This window comes from Capra hircus, chromosome 23 (genome assembly GCF_001704415.2).
Source record: "Capra hircus breed San Clemente chromosome 23, ASM170441v1, whole genome shotgun sequence".
In the NCBI taxonomy this organism is placed as follows: Eukaryota; Metazoa; Chordata; class Mammalia; order Artiodactyla; family Bovidae; genus Capra; species Capra hircus.
The window spans coordinates 17536152-17560090 of NC_030830.1; the positions used below are offsets into that span (position 1 = coordinate 17536152).

Here is a 23939-nt window from a genome sequence, read left to right on the forward strand (position 1 = left end):
CAGTTTTAAAGGAAAGGCACTTTTGGTAATGTGCGGGAGAGAATGTGGATGGAGGGGCCATAAATTTATCTGTTGCCTATGCAGCGGTAGACTTCAGGTAATGGCATTCTTTAAGAGGGTGAAACATACCTATTTCTGTTTTTAGCAAGTGTGCAATGAGAGGGTTCCATGGCCTACCTCATGTATCATCTCCGTAAGGAAATTTAGGCTTCTCTGCTAAGCTGTACGTCTTAACACGAGGGAGGATTTTTATAAATGTTTCCAAGTGAAATTTTGAAGTTAAAAGTTGAACCAAGAAGCCTCAAAGAGAACCAAGCGGCTGCTTGCATTTCAATGAAGGGGAGAAGAAATTCATTATAGAGGGTGAAAATGTGGTTTGCATGCTAAGACTCTTGTGGAAGAATGGGCCTCCCGGACCGGGTAGGAGGGAAATTCTAGTTTGCCCTTTGTGGTTAAGGTTTCTTGGCTAAGTACACATAGAACTTCTAATGCTCCCTCTGCTTTTTTTCCCCCATTTTTTTTAAAGCTTTGTAAGAACATTCTTCAAGTTTAAAGATACATATTGAACTGAAAATTTCAGCTTGTCTCAGAATCTTTGTTTTTTTTTTCCCAATTGTTTGTTTTGTTCCATTGACAAAACTGTTGAAAAATTCAATAGATGTTAATCTTACTTTGGGAATCTAAACTTAAGATGCTCTTGTACCAATTATAATGATATATTCAGCGGAGATGTTCTTGGTACTGGGCTAGGTCTCTATTCATACGGTTGTATCTTACTGTAAACAACAGCATCAGGCCTGCAGAGCAACATTCTTCTGGTTCTACAGATGAGCAAACTGAGAAGCTAACTAATTCTGTCGGAGTGCAACAGCTAGAAAGTGGCAAAGCCATAACTGGACTCTCTTCCTAATTCCAAAACCCCAGCAAGTAGGGCGACCAGACGTCCCAGTTTCTGGGATGCAGGATTCTTGGAGCTAAAACTGGAAATGGAGATGTGGTCACCCTGCCCAGAAGAGGCTTGCTATCCCAAGTGCCAAGGGAGTGCACACTCACGACCAGGAAGCACGTCCTCATACACCACAGGGGGGGTTTCTTCTGCGATGTCTCCCCTCACCTGCTGGAAGCCATGTGTGTGCACCGTAAGACCTCCAGGGCCACAACTCGTACAGCATCTTGGCCTCAAAGAGGAAACCTAGGAGCCTGAGTTCCTTGGGATTTCCAGCTTGAATATAGCCCTATTTATCGGTCCAGTTTGCGTTGATAGAGCAAAGGGCACAATTCTTGGAATGGTAGCATCTGTAGTTTTGCACACGTGCTTCAAAATATTGCTATGCTCTTGTGCTCACAAGTGAGCCTCTTGTTTGAAAGGCTGGGTAAGCACTGGAGAATTTCACCCCTTCCATTCCATCTCCTTCCAGGCTTTCTAAGGACAATTCTTTTGCCTTTGGGGATCAGAGCTGACCACCAGCAATGGGGGCCCGCTAGCACAAAGCTTCTCCCCTCAAAGCCTGAACATTTCTTTTCAAGCAAATGATTTTGGCCTGTGTCCAACTGCCAAAGGACACTGTGTACTTAGGCTGCCTTTAAAATATTTCTAAAGAAAGGTTGGCATGCAGGGCCACAGATTGTGAGCACTGTTGTTGCCAGAGTGAAAGCAGAAGTGATCATTAGAACATCATGCATCTACATATGGTCAAGAGATTGCTCTTTACGCAAAAGGTGAATCCGTGTGAACACACTGGGTTGGTTTTTTTTTTTTTTCTGTTTTAAAAAATATGCTGAGCCAGGGCCCTGTCAGTGGCCCCTGGAAACCCCCCTGGTGACTTTCCAGGAAAGGACAGATCAAAAGCAGGCAGGGAGGTCACTTGATGCTTCAGCTGCTTGTGGGAGACGTTATTCTCCAAAATGTGATGCTTATATATGGATGAAAAGGCCAGCCTGTGCCACCGTGTTGGGGATCACTGCCACGTGACAGTTATGTGGGTGCCTGTTTTGAGATGAGTTTTTAAGACTTAGTCATTAGATTCACACAGGGGACCTTGTAATCACTTAATTACCAGTGTGCTTGCTGTATAATAATAATGTCAAGAGGTATCTTGTCATTTTTATTTCATGTTTTGTTCAAGTTTCTCTGTGACTATGTCCCAAATGAAATACCCTTCAAGAACAAAATATTTCTTCTGTGATGGGGGCCTGTTTCTGGGAGAAATAAGATACGAAATCTGGTTGATGAGCAGAGAGAAAGGGCCAGGAAATGAGGGCAGAGTAAAGGGGATGGGAACCAGAGGAGAGGGGAGAGGATGAGAAGCTGGGGTATGGTGTGGTGGGCATAGCGGTGGCCACAGAAGAGAGAGAGGTTGGAGGGAGGGCTGGGGAACCATCCAGGAGATGCGCCAATAAGCTGAGAGTTACACACATAGCATCAGGTAGACAGATCCAAATAGAGACACACAGAGATTAACCCATGATCAGAGAGAGAGGCACTGGTTTACTGGTCTGGACAGACAGTAAAAACTGGTCCTTGTTCTTATGTTATGCAATCATCCACCATCTTCTTGATGACACTTTTACCTGTTTGCTTCTTTCTGGGTTTAAAGCTCTATAACTCATCTGTGTCTGCATATATGCAGACTGTTGAGGAAGCTGGCTCTTGGACAGGTGAGATTTGAGAGCCTGTATAAGTAATTAGCATGATCTCTGGGGCCAGACCATCTGTTTGAATCCAAGCCTTGCCACCTACTTGCTTGGTGACTCGGGCAAGTAACATAATCTGTGTCTCAGTTTCTTCTTAAAATGGAGTTAATAACAGTGTCTCCCGCATTGGCTGCTGTGAGGATTAAAGCAGATGATGTATGCAAACCCGGGGGAACATGGTACCCCACAAGTATCGGCTGGTATTACTACTGTGCTCGTAAAATGATCCTGGATGTTGTGGCACCAATTTTCCCCTGAGGGCATGTTCACAGAGGTTAGTATGCTCTTCTGGCTACTGAAGAGGCTTCATGTTCCCATCTGGGGCTTTTGGCACTGACCCTTATTGCCATCTGAGGAGAGAGTGAAAAGGTAGTCGTATGCTGTGAATAAAGAGTTTCAGCCTCTAGTCCAGCTCTGGTAGGGACTAGCTATGAGATACGTTTCTTTGGATCTTTTCTTAGATTATGGTCTTTCATTAGGTGATTGATATTGAGTCCTTTCTGGTGTGTGAGTTTTATGATTTGGCTATTATTTTACTTCGATGCAAAAGTTTTGTGGACTTAAGATTCTGGAAAAGATTGGAGATTGATCATACAAGAACCCCTGGAAGGAAGAAGTATGTGTGCTGCAGTATACTGTTGACCCTTGAGCAACATGAGTTGAGCTACACATTATATGCAGATATTTTTTAGTAATAAATACAGCAGTACTTACTAGACGATCTGTGGTTGGTTGAATCCTCAGATGCAGCCAAACTGTAGATGCGAAGGGCCCACTCCACTATAAGCTATATGCAGACTAAGCCCTGAGTTGGTCAAGGATTAGCCATAGATAGATAAAGGAAAAGATGAGAAATCTGACTTCCTGTAGTCATGCTGGTCATCATGACTGTTGACATTATTTCCATTTTTAAACCTTTTCTGCTAGAGGGGGAGCAGAGTTTGAAAAGGTGCTACATCAAGATGTGCTGTGGAATGGAATATTATTCAATTATAAAAAGAATGAAATATTGCTATGTTATAGCCACATGGATGGACCTTCAGTTCAGTTTAGTTGTTCAGTCGTGTCTGACTCTGCGACCCTATGGACTGTAGCATGCCAGGCATCACCAACTCCTGGAGTTTACTCAAACTCATGTCCATTGAGTGATGTCATCCAACCATCTCATCCTCTGTCGTCCCCTTCTCCTCCTGCCTTCAATCTTTCCCAGCATCAGGATCTTGTCAAATGAGTCAGTGCTTTGCTTCAGGTGGCCCAAATATTAGAGTTTTGGCTTCAGCATTGGTCCTTCCAATGAATATTCAGGACTGGTTTTCTTTAGGATGGACTGGTTGGATCCCCTTGCTGTCCAAGGGACTCTCAAGAGTCTTCTCCAACACCACAGTTCAAAAGCATCAATTCTTTGGTGCTCAGCTTTGTTTATAGTCCAACTCTCACATCCATACATGACTACTGGACATACTCCTTTCCCGATTTGGAACCAGTGTGGTGTTCCACATCCAGTTCTAACTGTTGCCTCTTGACCTGCATACAGATTTCTTAGGAGGCAGGTCAGGTGGTCTGGTATTCCCATCTCCTGAAGAATTTTCTACAATTTGTTGTGATCCACACAGTCAAAGGCTTTGGCATATTATGCTTAGTGAAATAAGACAGAAAAATGATACCACTGAGATGTGGAATCTAAAAAATTACATAAATGACAGTCTATGCAAAACAGAAACAAATTCACAGATACAGAATGCAAACTTGTGGTTACCAATGGGGACAGGGGAGGAGGGAGGGACAAACTAGGGGAATGGGATTAGCAGATACAAGCTACAGTATATAAAATAAACAAGCAACAAGGATATGCTGTAGAGTACAGGGAGTTATGCTCGCTATCCTGTGATGGTCTATAATGGAGTAGAATCTGCAAAAATTCTGTCACTGTGCTATGTACCTGAAACTAACAGTCTTTTAAATCAACTGAATTTCAATGAAACAAGGTGAACTATGGGGCAGGGTCTTAGTTCACAGAAGGTACATTTTCATCCTTTAAAGCTGAGTCCTGATCTTGTAATTTAGCACAGGTAACCTGTTTGTTCGACCTAAGCGGGTGACAGCGCTGACTGTGCCTGTCTCTGGCGCCTTTTATCTCCCTTTCTATTACTGTCCCGGCTTCTTCCGACTGTCAGATGTTCACCACGGAACCCTGTGTGTCTCAGTAGACAAAACTGCCTCTTGCCCTTTCCCTAAGGCAGCCAAACTCTTCTTCCTGCTTCCCTTCCTGGGTAGTGATGCCAGTGCGGTTAACTGAAAAAGATGTAGCTCTCCAGGTCATTCTTGGATTTGAAAAGAGAATTCCTTTAAACTTGGAACTTTGAGGAAGATAGTGTTTGAGCTGGGAGCTTTGAGAGTCTCTTCCCCGTCACAGGCCGCCCGCTGGGCTGTACCTTTCTACCTCAAATCTAAGTAAATTGCCAGAGTCTAGAGTACCCAAAGGCATGATTGGGGTGGAATGTGTAAAGGTAGCCTAGTGGTGAAGAACATAGGCTAGTTGACTGACAAAGCTAGATAGAAGTCCTATTTTTGCTGTTACATCAGAGTCTCAGTTTGTTTGTCTGAAAAATGGGGGAAATAGTGACAAAGAATATAGTCGTCGAGAGGATTAAATGTATTAACATATTCAAGGATGTTTGCTCATTTATGGCACGTAGGGAATACTTGTATATGGTTGCAATGACTCAGGGCTAGCTTCCTGAGCACGGGACCTGTACAGTTGCACAAGGCGTCCTTCTCAGGGGGCCCTGCGCTGGGGTTAATGCTTTCTGTCTCTGACTTAGAATTCTTCATAATTTTGAACAAGGGCCCTGAAGTTATGTAGCTAGTCCTGCTACTCCTGGGCTACCTTTGACCTCTGCTCACTCATCTGGTCCCACTTGTTACACACCTCTCCCCTTTCTATTGCTTGTTTTTTTCCTCGGGCCTTAATTACAAGAAAGGATCTTTTCTTTGGGAAAAGAACTGTGGTTCACAGCCTCTGGAATATTCAGATACAGATATCTTTTGTTGCCTCCACTTTTAGAAGTCACTGATTAAAGGTCTTTTAGAGCACATCCCCTCCAAAGTCAAATAGCAAAAATTACCCCAGGTAGACAAGAACCCTGTGAAGACGTGTGATTGAAGACATTTGGGTGGAAAGTCTCGCAGTGCGTCATGTCCCTCCCCCTCTGCCTTCCCTGTGCTCATTATCAGACTCTCTCAGCCAATGTCGGGCTATATCCCTTTCTCATCTTTCTCACAGAGGGTCCTGACTTGAGTTACTCCCCATAATGGTGACCTGTGATTCGTCAAAGCAGTTTTCTAGAAAATATACTGTTTCTGTTTGAAGTTGGAAGACTTGAGAGAGGCACAGAGCAGCCCGCAGGCATACCCGTGGATTCACCTTCTGCGTGTGGATGAACAGGATGAGCCTTGGCTTGAATCTAGATGAATCCTGTAGCAACTTGGTCCTCAGGTTCCCTGAATTATGGTTTCTAAGTGTGGTTGCTCAGTTGCCTCTGACCTTTTGCAACCCCGTGAAATGTAGCCCACCAGGCTCTACTGTCCATGAAATTCTCCAGGCAAGAGTACTGGAGTGGATTGCCTTTCCCTTCTTCAGAGTATTTTCCCAACCCAGGGGTCCAACCCAGGTCTCCCACAATGCAGGCAGATTCTTTACCATCTGAACCACCAGGGAAGCCAGTTTTGTCTAAATCTAGCATTCTTAGACTAGCACATGTGCATTAGTCCCGAAATATCAATTTAGGAACAGGGGAGTTCTTTGGAAAATCAAAGACAGGTCTCCCATCAGAACTTGAGAAGTGTTGGGGTCTGCTTGCTTGCTTTCTTGCAAAGACCACCACCCCCTCAGGCCTGCATGGACCTCTGGGTTGCAAAGCAGCACATTTGGATACTAAAAGTGGTGGGTGGTCTGGGAGCTCTGCTCCAGGTGTGAACTAGGAGTTCAGACTATTCCCAGCCTTAGTATTCTCTAGGGCCCCTGCTGGGCAAGAGAGGCCTGTAGGTATACGGGACCCCATGGGCTATCTATGTGTTCTTAGCTGAGAATTGGAATGGAAACTTCCATAAATGTGCTCTCTAGGACTGAGACAGGCATAGCAGAGGAGTCAGGGTTGACTTCTTGGAACAATAGCCTGTTCTGCTGCCTGTGCGTTATGTAAATGTTATCAGCTAGTGGACAGAGAACAGAAAGCAAGTGGGCAACCTCGGGTGGCGGTTGTATTTTGGAAAGCATGAATAAGTACTTGGCTTTTTCATTAAGTTTGCTGTTGAGATAGTGGGGCTCCTCCTATGCATAAGACATCTATATTTTAGTATCTCTGAGCCCTGTCTTGCTTCCTCAACTGTAGTAACTAGTGGCTCTTTTGGGCTGCTGACTGGTTGCTCGTCTTGAGATTTGGCAGGTGATCTGTTCAGTACAGCCCTTCATCCAGTGATTGTTAGGGTAAAGTTAACACTCCTACAAGGTCGATAATCTGTTCCAGGTCACTTAGTCTTACGTGGAAGCCTCTGGAGCCCAGCTTCTCAAGGCTATAGTATCTAATGGTCTGTGGGTCACACCAAAGCCCACCAGCCCACTTTCTGGTATTTATACTGATGTTGCCACTTCTATCTTACAGGTGCTCACGTCATGCCGTGCCTTCCTCGTCACAGCACGAATCCCCACCAAGGTGAGTGTTGATGAGTTTCCTCCTTCCAACACACGCACACAGCCCAACACAACACACACTCGATTCTCAGTTGTGTAGATTTATGATTTAGGCCAGTATGTCCAGAGTTCTCTTTGCACAACCTTATTTTCCTTCCTTCTCCCCAGAAAGCACCTGCATATCTCCTTTGTCCCCCTATCTGTGTAGAGCATCCAAGAAAAGCAGCGAAGTATTTCATGCTCCGTATCCTCAGGGCTGGTGAATTTCAGTGATTTTCCTCTCAACTGGGGCAGGGTTTATACTTTCTTCAAGTCTGGTTCTTATTTCCTTGGGTCTAATAATGGCTCAATTTTCTAAGGCTTTGACATGTGGGGAATAAGCATCCTAACTCATAAAGAGTGTATGACCGGAAATGTAGCCACCCAGTCTTCCTCCATGGTGGAGGACTGTGGTGTGGCCTCTAAAAAATAACTAAAAATATAGTTTTAGAGGTGTTGCCTCTAGAAAATAACATGATACCACTTGGTTCTTTAAAAAAGACTAACATTTTCCATAAGATGTCCTTTGTAATAGGGTGCAAATTAACACTTGAACGGATAACTTGTGAATTAGGCACCACAATCACTTCTTTTTATTTTCTTTATGGTCACAGAAAGGTTTTGACCTGTTTTATAGGATATGAACTAAATGGTAACAAGAAATTGGTATTTTTTTCCCCTAAAATGATAATGATAGCTACATTTATTGAATATTGTTTTAGTAAATAAGATAAGATGATCTCCCTAAAAATAAGTTGTGAAAGCCATGTGGTAAGTCTCATTATTCTTCTTGTCTTACAGATAAGGAAACTGAGGCACAGGGCGGGACAGTAGCTTGCCTGAGGTCAGGCTTACACCAGTTAGTGACAGATGGATGGTTCTCATCAAAGCATGGGAGCAGGGGCTTTGCATCCCTAAAAGTACCTTGTTATCACCAGAATTTAGTTAGTTGTCTATCAAGTATATTTTAAGTACATTATCTCACTCAATTCTCACAGTAGCCTTGTAGGTGAGCTACTAGAAAAGAGCCCAAAAACTACAGAGCTGGCTTATCTGAGTATTTGCAAGTAATGAATGGGAAAAGATTTAGACTCACTAGCCTCCTCTTTTCAACTTTCTACTGAGCTGAACTTGCCTCACTTGCCGACAAACCCAGGAAGATGGGGAAGGTTTGGAAGATGCTTTTAGCCTCATTGGACTATGATGTTTGGGTTGCATCATGTTTCTAGTCCTTTCTTCTTAAAATTCAGTATTTAGCCACTGTCTTGTGAATACTTTCTTATGCGCTGGACACGGTGGAACTTGTAGGACTGACTAATGATTTGCATGATTTTCGCTGAATTTTGAGAAGGTGCCAACCCAGTGTTTGCCAATCAAAGGCTGTTGGTACCTGATGCCTTTTTTCTTTCTAATCATGCAAATGTTAAATTCTACACAGTTTCTCTAAGGAATGAGACTTTATATTATCCCACCCCTTTTGATAATACAGTGAGGCTTTATGTTTATAATGTGTTATAAATGAAATCAGTTATTATGTAAATGATTTTGGACTAAATTACCTGTATTCTAAAGTACCTGAAGGCAGGATATAAGGAAGTGAGTTAACCATTATTGTACTGATGAAAAATTAAGGAAGGAAAATAGTCAAGCAGTCTATTGACTGGAAGGCTCCTGAATGATATGTTTACCCTAATTAAAAATGTTATCACCTCTTCAAGAGTCATGTGTCTCCCTTCTGTTGCCCCCTCCTTGCTCTGCTCTTGGGCAAATGGCCACTTTCATCCCATGATATATATAACATTCACACTAGCCTGGCTAGGGCAGTTTTGTTCTGATTTCTGATATTGTCAGCATCACAAAGAAAGAAAGGCAAACCTTCTCTCAGAGTGTCCCGCGGGCAGGCTGCCCTGGAGAGAAGGCTGGTTTTCATGTATCACAGCATACCTTGGTTAAGAAGCAGGGCCAGTGTCAAAGACATTCATTCTTCTGGGGAAATAATTATATTCAGAGCAGTAGTGTACAACAGCCTCTGGTTTTCGCACAGGTTTATTCTCTTTTCTTCGGGGCTGATTAATTAAACATTTTCTTTTCTCTTTTTATAGTCAAATGTACCTCATATGCAGTCAAATGTGCAGAATAGAAACGTGCAACTCCGTGATTAATCACCGAGCAGAGACCTCTGCAGCCACACGCAGATGAAGAAATAGAACTTTGCCATTCCCCCCAGAAGGCTCCAACTCTGCTTAGGGGGATGGGGAGTGGGCTATTGTCAGGGGAGGGTCTGTAGGGAAGCTGGGTTGAAAGATGACCCCAAGTCAACCAGGCAGTGGAAGGGGCCTCCCACTGGTCAGAGGTTTACCAGTTGACAGTAGCACAGTGCGTCTGGGGAGCTGGGGTGTGGGCCCAGGACTGAGGAGGCTGTGGAGGAAGGGAAACTGGCCAGAAAGATGGGCAGTCATGACACAGGTTACTACGTGCAGAATAGTGGGAGTTCCCGGAGGAGCGTCACATAATCACAGTTAGATTGGCTCTGCCGCCTGTCGGGTGGGGCCTGTCTTGCTGGGAGTAGAGGTGGTGAGCGAGAGGATGGGAGAGAGCTGTGGATAGCCTGGGCCCGTTCTTTCCTCATACCTAACTGACTCCAGTACCTGTGGTTCTCTTTTAAAGATGCCCTAGGTCTCCTGCAGCCCGCCTGGGTCTCCACTTCCTCAATAGTCCCCCTGCCTGCTCCTGCTCAGGGGTGTTCTTTAAGCTGTCTTCAGGGTGGCCTGGAGTCAGGGGAGGGTCAGTGACAGAAGTTGAGAGCATAGTCCTATTAAAAAGCCGTCGGTGAGGTTAGAGAGAATGCCTTGGACCTGGTTATGACATCAGTCATTGTCTCAGGGATTCCCCTCCTCAGCATTCATTAATCGTTAAGATCAATAACCCGTGATTGTTATGATCAATAACAGACTCAGCCTGTCCTCCCTTCCTCATTCCCAAAACTGCAGAGTCTGCTTCCCATTTCAGCCTTGCCCTCCTGCTCTGAATCCTTCTGTGCCTTTGCAGATTCTTTTTCTTCTGCCTGGATTTCCCTTTTCTGTTTTTCTTTGTTGGACACACTTGAAGTCATTTTTCAGGGCCTAGCTGGAATGTCTCAGTGCTTTCCTGGCTCCCTGGCACTTGGTTTATTCCAGGGACAGCCCTGAGGGGCAGGAGAAGCATCTTAACTGACCTCCAGCTGACCTCTCTCAGCCAGACTGACCACAGCTGCCCATGCCAGCCCCGGTGATGCTGACTGCTGCCAGCTGTATCTTCGTAGCTGCTAGGTTGTAAGAGTGCAGGTCCTCCCAGACACCTGTTCCCACCAGTTGAATGAGTGCCCACTAAGAGTCAGTGGTTTGTTTCCAAACCTGTTCACAGTAGTTATAATTACAGTTTTAAATTAAAAAAATATATATTTCACATATCAATGAAATAGGCTGTAAAAAGAGAGAGCATCTATGAATTATTGAATGTTGATCAAATTATTCACTTAAAATATTACTGTCGTGTTAAGGACCAGGCATCTGTTAAAGGCCAGGGGCATGGGGAATATTGGCAACCCACTCCAGTACTCTTGCCTAGAAAATTCCAGGGATGGAGGAGTCTGGTGGGCTACAGTCCATGGGGTCACAAAGAGTCGGACACGACTGAGCGACTTCACGACATGGGGAATATAATAACCTAGAGAACTTACACCCTTGTATTGCTTTCCCAATGTCTTCAAGTTCTCACTCCATTTTAAAGAGCTTGCATTGAAAGTTGGTGCTCTGCAGTTCTGAGTGTGGCCCACAGAGGAAATGCCTTTGAAGGGCCAGCCCAAGGGGCTTGATTCAAAGAAGAAACTTTGGCACTATGTCCAAGGCTGGCAAATAAAAATATGCTTATAAGATTTAATTTGAAATAAATGGGAAGGTAGAGATACACTTTATTTAGAAACAAATTCCTGCTTTAAATGAGTTTTCAAACCTCACCAAGTACTGATCTTCATAACAATAGGGAAGAAGACATCCACTCTAACTGAATGTTTAAGAGGTGCCTTCAAGACTGCATTTAATTCTGGGAGGATGAGATAAATGTGTCATTTCTCTTGCCCTTCTTGGCACATAGTAGGCCTTCTGTAACTGTTGGTTCAGTGATGTGAATGATGAAGCAATGAATTTATCTTTCTACCTCTGGCCCTCATCTTCATACTTCAAAGCATTTAACTGGAGATTCAGGGGTCCTCTGTTCTAAAATTGATCCTACCAAATGTATAAAGGTACAGCATAGCACCAGCAGGCAGAGCTATGGGTCCTATGGGTTTGGTTCTAGGTGGGTTCTTTCCCCATTACTTTTTCTAGTTTTAAAGCAAGAGAGTGAAATAAACTGATCCAGCTCAGTTCTGCCCTTTGTCTTTAGTCCTCGGTGCTGTGACTGTTTGCTGTACTCAGATGAAACACTGAAAAACTGGGAGAAAGATTAGTGGCAGTTTTCCAGGAAAAATAGGCAAAGAGTGAGAGACTGGAGATATTTTGGAGAAAAAGAAATGCTGATTATAGGAGAAGCGAGAAAGGAGCATGTGTTATTAAAATAGAAAGGAAATAAATCATAATTTATGCATATACAGGGACAGAAGACTTTTATTTATTAATAACTGTGTTTCATTGGAGCACAGATTAAAATTCCTAAATACTGTGTTTTCCTAAATCCATTTAAAATAGGCACTTTAATGAAAGACAGTGGAAAGAATGATGACTCTAATAAGTGGCCAGAATGTAACCCAAAGGGGTAAGGGTTTAGAAAGAAGGGAAAACCAACAGTGTCTGTATCCTGATCTGATTTGCTGTAGCAACATCTTGAAATAAGAGGAAAAAAGTCTATTTGGATCGCTCCCTGCATACAGTCATTCCTCAGTAAATAAATAATGGAGTAGAAGTACAGAAACTTTCCATGGGGTTTGTCCTTGGATGAAATTTTAAAAAGTCAGACTTGGCATTTCCTTTTGGCCCTTTAGGAAAGTTACTAATGCTTTTTTTGAAATATGATAGGTCAAAGGTCATGTCATATTGAATGAATGGAGATATTAAACCAGCCTACCTTCAGAAGATGCCCAATATTTTGTTGCACTTGGACTATTTCTAATTGTAGCATTTTTACTTTGAATTATAGGTTTTAACACCCTTATTACAGGTCTGTCTTTCCTCCCCCTCCCTCAATGCAGCTCGAGGTAACCTTCAGCTACTTGGAGATTCACGGTGTCATCTGCAGCAAGCCAGCTCAGGTGGGTATGAACAACCTGTTTGTCATTATTCCAAGGTCAGAACCTTTCTAGAGTTTCTTCTGTTTGGTTCACTAATGAAAGTTTCTTGAGATAATGTAGAAAAACAAGATAAGGGAAAATGGAGTTTTTGAATGAGAGACTCAACAGGGGCTGGGTGGGCAGGGGTCAGGAGTTCATGATAAAGGAAGCAGTTTGTTCTAACTTAGTATGGAAAGACCTAATGAGCTCTTATATTACCTGGCAATGTAGATGTGAGAGTACTGTTCCTTAGAAATGTTGTACAAGTTTTAGCACTAAAATTTTATAGCTATTCTACAATACTATGTAAGATCTTTCTGGGAACAGAGTGATTAAGAGAATTTTTTGATATTAATAAAATATAGATTTTAAAGGACAACTTTATTGAACTGTAACATGCAGTCAACTAAAGTGTGCAGCTTGATAAGCTGTGACATGTGGAACCATGAAACAGTCACCACAATCAAGATACTGAACATATTTATCACTCCCATGCATCACTCTCACGCATCTTAGTAAACATTTCCCCTTGCCCCTCCTCATCTGTAATCACCTACAGGCATCTGCTCTCAGCCACTAATTTCTGAAATTTTATGAGTAGAATCATAGTGTGTGTGCCTCCTTTTAGCCAGTGTATTTATCTGGAGAATGATTAATTTTGTTGCATATCTCAATAGTTCATTCCTTTTTATTGCTGAATAGTGTTCCATTGTATGACTATATCACAGTTTATCCAGTGATGGACATTTGGGTTGTTTCTAGCTTTTGGCTGACAACCAAAGGTGCATTTATTTACAAATCATTGATTGGACATTGGCTTTTAGTTCATGTAGGTAAATATCTAGGAGTGGAATGGCTGAATTGTATGGTAGGTGTCTGTTATCTTTTTTATGATGCTGCTAAACTGTTTCCCAAAGTGATTGTACCATTTTATATCACCACCAACATTGTAAGGGTTCTAGTTCCTTCACATCCTCTGCAATACTAGTATGATCAGTGCTTTAAATGTTAGCCATTTTAATAAATTTGTAGTTTTTAAATTTGTATTTTCCTAGTGACTAACGATATTGAGCATCTTATCTGTTTATTTGCTGTCATGTATCTTTGTTCAAGTGTTGGTTCAAATCTTTTGCCATTTAAAAAATTAAGTTCTTGTTCTTTCTTTTACTAGTTCTTTGTAAAGTTTGAATACAAATCCTTTATTAAACATGATCTGTTCATATTTTCTCTTGGTCTGTGGCTTGTTTTTTCATTCTTTACAGTGCTTTCTAAAGAGTGGAATTTTAAAATTTTGATGAAGTTCAGTTTGTTTGTTTTCTTTCATGGATCGTGCTGACATCATATTGAATTATTGATTAACTTAAGGTCACAGATGGTCTATATCTTCTTAGGTGTTTTATAGCTCTAAGTTATACATTTAGGTCTATGATCCATTTTGAAGTATTAATAATTTCCTTATATAAAGCAATATGTGAATCAATTTTTTAATGTATATATTTCTACTTGTCTGTTTGAAACTGTCATTTCCACATTGAACTTTCACTTTTGGTGAAGATCAATTGTACGCATAAATGTTGGTCTTTTTCTGGTCTCCTTGGTCCTCTTAATCCTGTCCCTCAAGTCTATTTGTCCTTATGTTGATCTTGCATTGTCTTGATTACTGTGGCTGTTATAGCAAGAATTGAAATCAGATAGTGTTAGTCCTCCAATTTTGTTCTTCTTTTTCAAAATCGTTTTGTTCTTTGCATTCCATATGAATTTTAGACTCAGCTCAGTTTCTACAAAAAGGCCTGCTGAGATTTTGATTGGGATTATATTGTATCTATAAATCAGTTTGGAGAGAACTGATGTCTTAATAAAATAGAATCCCTGATCCAAAAAAATTATTTCTCCATGTCATTAGGTCTTTTAAAATTTATCTTGGTAGTATTTTGTTGTAGCTTTCAGTATACAAGCCTTATATACCTTTGTCAAATTTACTGATATAAAGTAGTTCATAGTATCCACTTGTTAGCGTTTAATTATCTGTAGATTATCTTCCATGATGTTGATGGTTTGGTTCTTCTCTTTTTTCTTTTCCATATCAATCTGGTTAGAGGTTTATCAATTCTTTTGGTCTTCTCAAGGAACTTGCTTTTTGGTTGTATTCACTTTTCGCTATTGACTTCATTGATTGTTTTATATTCCATTGATTCTTACTCTGATGTTTTTATTTCCTTCTATTTAATTAAAAAAAAAAACTCTAAAGAAAATATATGTGTGTGTGTGTGTGTGTGTAGTTTGTTGATAACGTTCCTAAAAGAAATTGTCGAAATTGTCACTTTATGTTGATTGAGATTGCATACAAATCCTTGGAAGATTTCCATAGTTCATCTTAAAGCAATGTTTTATCCTATCTGTTTATCATTCTCCAGGAACTGGAGTTTGGAAGGAAAATTATAGCTCCATATGTTTGCCCAAATGGGAAAACATATGCAGGAGTGATCACTCATGAATGATGACATAACCAGGGCCTTCCTGATGGTCTTAATTCAGGAATGTTTATGTTCATGATTTTGGGGTTGTGATGCGAACAGAAGGGTGGTATTGAAATATCAATGCCAAGGTTATATTCAGAATATGATTAGACTGTGCTATTTCATCATGAGAAAGGAAGCTGATACAGCAAGACCAATTTTTGCATGTGGCTGCTGAAACTGATCACACTTACGGTGCTGTGCCTTCAAAATGTCCAGCATTCAGAGGAATGAGGGTTAAGGCAATCTGCCTCAGTCCCACGGAGCTGTTCTGTCACTGTAAGTACCACAACAGCAGCTCTGCAACGCCACTTCGGTCTGACTTTATGCATGGTGTTGACCTTGAAAATCAAATCACTATATAGTGAAACAGTGGGACTGTTCTCACAAAGGAGCTAGCAATCCAGACACTGGCAATATGAGTCACTTAGTGGGATTCAAAATTTGACGTTTTAAAATTGCCTGTGGTGCTTTTAAAAAATACTGATGCCTCAGCTATTGGGTGTAAGACAGGCTACAGGGATGTATTGTACAGCGCAGGGAATATAGCCCATATTTTCCAGTAACTATAATTGGAGAGTAGCCTTTAAAATTTGTATAAAAAATGAAAAAGATGTACCTCCAGCAACCCTACTCCCTCCTCTGCCACATACACACACTCTCGCACGTATTCACTCACGACAGTTAGGATTCCATATGTCTGAGGTGGGCATTTGGTTCTGTTGTGTCCCATAGGTTGAGAACGAACTACCTATGTTACCTCAGGACCGTTGATGTTGCTGGTTTTTTTTTTTTTTTTTCCCTAATGTGAAATCATAAGAATGATGGCATCTGCCTGACTAGCCTTGAACAGAACATTTTTTTAAGTGTTTTCTGGGATTTATTAACTTTCTGTCTCTGCAATTTTATCATTTAATTATAGTAAATTCTGATAAGATGCAAGGAGACATATACATTTCATGGTATATTAGTGAGCATGAGTGAATTTGGTGCTGAGTTTGGGAAATGTGACTTTTACTATTCTTTTCCTCCTCCGTGTGAAAATGTGGGAGAGCGTCAGCTTATTTTAGAAGTCTCCTTGCCATAACACTTTCTGGTGTTCAAGTTTTCTTGCTGTCATGGTTGTAAATAGAGATCAGTGGTTGTATAGTTTTATAGTTATAGGATTTTTGGACCATTTTTTATACAACTGAAATAGCTGCTAAATTTTTTTCCTTTTTTTTTTTTTATTATAAGGTTGTTTGCTGTGTCATAGAATGATTTTGATAAGCCACCTATGGCTATTTCCGTTGCAAGAAAAACCCTTCACAGATCTGTTGGCTGGGCTTTAGTAAGAACATTTTTCTTAAAGATTACTCAGGTGGTTCTAAGCAAGAGGCATAGTGGGGTTAGAAACTTGCATCTTAAATATTAATAGGATACTAGTGTTTATAGTGCTATTATTTTAAATGTATATTGGACTCAGGGAATATATTCTGCTAGGTGTCTAAGCAATACTTGTTTCAAACATTCTGTTTTAGCCTCAACTGAAGTAGGTGGGCAAGGGATATTTGAGACGGAATTCATTTTTCTGATGAAATGATTTACTGTGTTGGTCTCACCTCTATCACTTTGTTGTTATCTTTACATTATGCAAAGGTGGTGACATATTATGCAAGGCTGGATGAATTCTTTTATGTGAGGTTGAATTCGAAGGCCTCAATTCTTCCTACCTGTCACCTTTTTTTTCCTTCCCTGTCATTCTATTCAGTCTTGTACAATTAAGGATGATTAGGTGTTACGATTAAGTGGAATTAGAATAAGCTAGTTACTAATTATGATGCCCAAACTGTGAGCTGAATAGATGCACTAGATGTGATGAAAGAAGCAGTACGTTATAGTGAAAAATATAATTACCTGTTGTGGGAAGGTTGGGGATGGGGTGTGGAACATAGACAAGGGGGTTGTATCACAAAGTATCTGGCTTTTTAAAACCTGCGCATGCCCAGATAGGTGTGTATGAAACATCAGCAGCATTAGCCTTACTCAAGACATATCACTGAAGTGTCATGTCAGTAACTACCGCCATGTACAAGAATGCTTGCTGCCTTTTTTGGGATAAATATCTCTTGGACCAACTGCTACAAGACCAATGAAGTCTTTGTCTAGAGAATTTCAAAGGCAGTGCTGTAGTGAAAATTGGGGTTAAAAAAATGCTTTCTATTCAGGGAGCCAACTAACCATTACAAAGTTGGTATGTATTAAATACTTGTTAACAGATTCCTCTAAGGATACTTATGAAAAAGTAACATTTAAGGACTTAAATTACTTAAGTCTTTTTGATTTCATTTTGACAAATAAATTGGATTGCTTTTTCTTTTAATATAAGCACTTTGAAATACAGATTATTTTTTAAAAATTCAGCTGATTTTTTTTGTTTTTGTTCAGTTGCTAAGTCGTGTCCAAATCTTTGCAACCCCATGGACTGTAGCCTGCCAGGCTCCTCTGTCCATGGGGTTTTCCAGGTCAGAAATACTGGAGTGGATTGTCATTTCCTTTTCCAGGGGATCTTCCTCAACCAGAGATCATTCTTTACCACTCAGCCACCAGGAAGCTAATTTTAGGACACTCTAAATTGCATGGACAGAGGAGCCTGGTGGGCTACAGTCCATGGGGTTGTAGAATTGGATAGGACGGAGCTGCACATACAGCCACACACACACAGAGCGAATCTAAAAGCTTCTTTTAAATCCAGTTGTTTAGTTGCATATTAAGGGTGGAGTTTCCCCATCACATTTTTGTACAAATTAAGTAGAAACAGGGAGTAGATATACAAGGATATTTTGATGCAGTGATCATCAAAGGGATTGCATTTTACATTAATATTTTTGAGATCCAAGATAATGCTATCATTTTTCCTTTAAAAAGAAGTGACTTGAACAACTTTTTATTTGGAATGTGTTTCTAGTCAGTCTAATGTCTCTTTTGTGACCTACCCTTTCTATCAAGTTGTTTTATTCTTATTTGTAAGCCTAGCTATATGAACTCAGTTTAGCATTTTGGTATAAGTTTTGGACATCTCCACCAGATAATTATAGAGCTGAGTCTTCACCTAGCATGACTTTTATTAACCTGTTCCCTCTGTATAATCCTTTCCAAATATCCTCTCTCAGAAAAGTTGAAGCTTTTATAACACTTGATTTTTCTTTTGTTATCAGGGAAAAGATTTTTCCCTTTTACTTAAATATCTCATGATGTCTTGTTTTTAAAACATGTTTTCAAAAAATGGAACGACCATTTTGTCCTCCGGTATTCACCGAAGGAGGTATTCTTACTTACACTAGATGGTAGGAATATAACAGACTTTGTAAGTCAAGGTAAAATTTTGGTAAAAGGAAAAGTCACCCACAAATGTGGATATTCACTCTCCATCATTGAGGGGATCTGTTTGAATCTGCAGTTTGGCCCTTAGAGACACTTACTTCAGTTTCTGGATATTTCTGACAAACTAACCGCTCTACCCAGACAGTTCGTTGAGACTTAAAATTAAGAGCATTATTTTAAGAAATTGCTTCTTAAAATCTGGTATTCTATTAGTATATACCAGCACGAGCACAGAAGTATCCTGTTATGCAAAGTTTCAATTTCTGTAGCTTCAGTTACCCATGGTTGACCATGGTTGGAAAAATGGAAAAATCTGGAAATAAACAATTCATAAGTCTTAAAAATTTCATGCTGTTCTGAGTAGTCTTACATACATGCTGTTCAAGCATGTATGAAATCTTGCACTGTCCTGCCTTATCCCACCCAGGGCTTGAATCATCTCTTCATTCAGTGTTTGTCACACATTAGTCACATGGTAGCCAGCTAGGTTTTCAGACTAGCTGTCACAGTGTTTCAGTGCTTGTGTTGAAGTAACCCTTATTTTATAATGGCCCTGAAGCATAAGTGTCATAATATTGGCAATTGGGATGTGCCAAAGAGAAGCCACAGAGTGCTCCCTTTAAATGAAAAGGTGAAAGTTCTTGACTTAATAAAGAAAGAAAAAAATTATATGCTGAGGATGCTTAGATCTGTGGTAAGAGCAAATCTTGTGTCTGTGAAATTGTGAGGCAAGAAAAAGAAATTTGTGCTATTTCGCTGTTGCATCTCAAACTGCCAAAGTTATAGCCACAGAGTGTGATGACTACTTAATGAAGATGGAAAAGGCCTTAAAGGAAACCATTGACAAAGCAAAAAAAGAAAGAGAATCCAATGAAGGAGAGAAAATATTTGCAAATGATATGATTGATAAGAGGTAAATATTCAACATATATAAACAACATACAGCTCAACATAAAAAAAAAACTCATTAAAAATTGGGCAGAAGTGAATAGGCATTTTTCCAAAGAGGAAATGCAGATGGGCAAAAGGCAGATAAAAAGATGCAAAACATTGCTATCATCAGAGAGATGCAAATCAAAACTACAATGAGATACCACCTGACACTTGTCAGAAAGATTGTCATCAAAAAGAGTACAAATAACAAATACTGGCGAGGAGGTGGAGAAAAGAGAACCCTCATACATGGTCGGTGGGAATGTGAATTGGTGCAACCACTGTGGAAAGCAATATGGTGGTTCCTCATAAAACTAAAGTAGAACTACCATAGGATCCAGGAATTTCACTTCTAGGTATATATCCTAAAAAACCAAAACAATGATTAGAAAAGATCCATGCACCCCAGTGTTAATAGCAGCATTATTTACAATTGCCAAGGAATGGAAGCAACCTAAGTTTCTTCCAACAGGTGAATGGATAGCAAAGATGTGATAGGTACACACATGTGCATATACACAGAGTGTAATACTACTTAGTCATAAAAAAGAATGGGACTTTGCCATCTGCAGCAACGTGGATGAGCTTGGAGGGATCATACTAAGTAAAATAAGAAAGAAATACGGTATGGTAGAATCTCAAAATTATAGCAAACTAGTAAATATAACAAAAAAGCAGACTCACAGATCTGGAGGAGAAACTAATGGTTACTAGTGGGAAGGAGGAGGCATTGTATATGGGTAGAGGACTCAAAGGGACAAATATTAGGTAGAAAGTAAGCTACGAGGATATATTGTGCAGCATAAGAGAATATAGCCAATATTTTATAATAACTATAAATGGAGTATAAACATTAAAAGTTGTGAATCACTATCTTATGCACTCATACCTTATAATATTATACTGCAACTATGCTTCAATTAAAAAAAAAAGATGGAAAAGGCATTAAATTTGTACTTCAACTATGCTTCAATTTAAAAAAAGATGGAAAAGACTTTTATTTGTACAGTAAGATGTTTTGAGAGAGACCACATTCACATAGCTGTTGTTATAGTCTATGCAATTCATGGGGTCACAAAGAGTTGGACACGACTGAGCGACTGAATTGAACTGAACTGATGGTTTTAATTGTTATTAGTTATTGTCAATCTCTTAGTGTGCCTGATTTATAAATTAAGCTCTATTATGGGCATGTATGTATAGGAAAAAATATAGCATATATATAGGCTTCAGTACTGCCTGCTTTCAGGCTTCCACTGGGGGCCTTGGAATGTTTCCCCAAGGATAAGGGGCGGGGGGTGGCTACTGTGTATAGTTTACACTATTTAAAGTAAATAACTTTAGGGACTGGCCTCCTCCTTAAGCAGTGTCCCACCCGGTTGTTGCAGATGGTTGTGGAAACTGAGAGGTGCAGCATCTCCATGAAGATGGCGTCGCCCGAGGACGTGAGCGAGGTGCTGGCGCACATCGGCACCAACCTGCGCAAGATCTTCCCTGGCCTCTCCCCAGTGTGAGTTCTCCCGGGGACCCGGCCCTCCCTCAGAGTGCAAACAGCCTTCCTCTTGCCCTTCATCGGCTTCCTCTCTCCTGCTCCCTTTATCTTTTAAACGTTACACATCAAAACCCTGGCTCAATCCTGTTTCTTGCCTGAGATTGCCTATGTGCTGTTCTTTAAAGAGCTGGAGTGAGGAAGGAGTTTGGTATTCCTTTAACTTCTCCTGCTAAGGCTAAAACACACACACAAAATTTTTTGTTTGTTTATTGGACTGTGATTGCTTTACAATGTCGTGTCAGTTGCTGTACAACCAGGTAAATCAGCCACATGTATATGTCTCCTCTTGGGTCTCCCTCTAGGTCATCACAGAGCACGCAAGCTGAGATTTACCCTAGTATGAATTTTACACACAGCTATTAGCAGAATGTCTGGGGCTGAATGCTTTATAGGGAGGCATCAAGTATTACATTAATGAAGAATTTTATTTTCTTCATTTTCCCTATTTTTTTTCTGTTCAGTGAGAGGAAACTTACCAACAAAACTGAAAGTCCAACATAGCCTCTTTCATTTTCCTCCCACTTTTCTGAAATACATGTTAAGGCTAGAAGTAAATTTCACTTGGACATATCCTCATATTTTTTTCTCAAGCATTTTAAACCAGGATTATGTGCTCGGGTAACAGAGTTTGTAGTTAGGGAGTACATGGGTTGTTAGAGAAGGGGAGTTAGATTGACTGAGGTGAAAAGGCAGCTTTCCTACCCAACATGCACAGTTAGCTTGTCAAAATCAACTCTGAGTATCTTGTGGCTTTAATGTTCTGCTTGTACTTGTGAAGTTCCTTAATTGTATGCCACACAGTTGGCCTGGGAAATGTATAATTCTATTGGTGTTGGTTGTTGTGACTAGAGAGATTTGAAGAAGGGGGTAAAATCTTTTCATCTATGTTCCCAGTAGTCAATGCTGTCAGGAAGGGAAATAAATCCTTTACATAAATAATATAGAACAGGAAAAGACAATAGGTCCTTGCAAAAGAAAATGACCCACTCATAATAAGTTGGAGAATATGAAACTATACTTGAAATGCTCAAGCCTTGTTTGAGTTATTTGTCCATCAAATGTATCACGTGAGCTCAGCATGGGAACTTTTGGGTCCTCAGCCCTCACCTACTTCCTTGCTCGGGTAGAGGCTGATCATTGAAGGAAAGTCTGAACAGGTATCAGGAACTGGCCGAATCAGGACAAACACAGCCAGGGCCTCAGTTCACATAATCCGTTCTTGAATAATCTAAGGTTGGCTATGTATAAATGAAATGATACCTGCCAAGAACTGAATTTCTGGTTTTACTTAAATCTAATTTTGAAAATAGCATCCATGATCAAAATCAAATATACAGGGCTTCCGTGGTAACTCAGTGGTAAAGAATCTGCCTGCCAATGTGGGAGATGCAGGTTTGATCCCCGATCTGGAAGGACCCCATATGCTGCAGAGCAACTAAGCCCGTGCACCACAACAATTGAGCCTGTGCTCTAGAGCCTGGGAACTGTAACCACTAACCCTGCATGTCATAACTCCCCGTGCCCTAGAGTCTCTACCTGCAACCAGAGAGTCCACCTCAACGGGAAGCCTGTGCTCCACAGCTTGAGAGTACTTCCTGCCAGGGTCCAGCCTCAGCAGAGTCCAGGGATATCCTCAGGATGAAGGACGTTGGCGAATGAATGAAAGAATGACACGGGGTGACCAAGCTTCAGTGAGCGAGGCCCATCACTTCATTTTCAGAGAGGGCTTTTATACCCTGAGTTGTACACTGAGCAAAATGAAAAATGCAGAGTCAACTCAACATTCCATCAGTATTAACTTTTATCGATACCAGGTTTTTTCCTGCAAGAGTCTTATTTTTTGTACATTATCTTCTGGCCCGGAGGCCTGTTGATATTTTATGACCTCTTTTTGATAAAGGTTGGTCAACCAGAACAATAATTTTCCCTTGAAGTGTTTCTTCTTAAATTCCTAGCCTGCATCACCCTTAAAGTACAGAGTTACATTTTTATGGAGCAAAGATTCAGCGGGTTACAGCAAAGAAAGAACTTATTAACTCAACGTCTAATGTTGCTAATGCTAAGGCTATCACTTGTTTCTTCTACACCCTAACTATATGCATTTCCAGGAACACAATGGATAAGGGATGTGGGAACTTGGCAGCAAGCATTGGCTCAATAATGTTGCAAGAGTCTGGATAAACCTGCCAAGTAAGCTAGAATGCTAACAGGGGGTTTGAAATACTCCTTTCATGCCCAGGAGATTTATCAACTAGAGCCCTAAGTTGATTTTTTTCCAGAGAAAGGTGGTCGAGGATAGCCCCCTATTAATGTCAGAAGAGTTGGTGAAAGGCATAAAATAGTAAGACAAGCATCTGGTTTTGGGGCAGATGCTTGAGCAGGTCCAGGGGGTTTCTTGAGTCCTGAAGCTTTGCTTATCAGGTCTCTTCCACATGACCTTGTCATGGATGGGATCTCCTGTGCTGGCTCCCAGCAAGTTCCCACTTGCTGCAGCTAGGGAAAAGCCAGCACTTCAGCCAAGACCCAGCACAGCCAAAATAAATAAATAAAAGTCAAACATATAAAAATAGTATATAAATATCTATAAAATATGACCACTCCCCTTGAGTATAGTCAGAATGCAGGTAGGGAAAAAAATGAAGAACTTTAATTAAAATTAAGATTTTGCATCAGAATCTCTGCTGTATATATATGTTTCCCTCTTCCCCTTTCCCTCCCTTACATCTCTCTTCTACTTCATTAAATAAGCAAAGTTTAATCTTCACATAAAATGAAGAAAATTTAAATTTAAACATCAAACCACTGTTAGCATTGTTTTGTCAACATTCCATTGTTACTGTGTGATAGTCA

At 40.7% G+C, this 23939-nt stretch overlaps 1 protein-coding gene across 5 annotated transcripts in view; it reads left to right on the forward strand.

Annotated features, from left to right (window-relative positions):
* CARMIL1 (capping protein regulator and myosin 1 linker 1) overlaps window positions 1–23939 on the forward strand; it is a 307760-nt gene that overhangs the window by 123576 nt on the left and 160245 nt on the right. For all 5 annotated transcript variants that reach the window (XM_018038752.1, XM_018038753.1, XM_018038755.1 and 2 more), the window contains exons 3-5: window positions 7356–7406; window positions 12648–12707; window positions 20926–21047. In XM_018038752.1, coding sequence (XP_017894241.1) covers window positions 7356–7406; window positions 12648–12707; window positions 20926–21047 — 233 coding nt within the window. The remainder of the gene's footprint in view (window positions 1–7355; window positions 7407–12647; window positions 12708–20925; window positions 21048–23939) is intronic.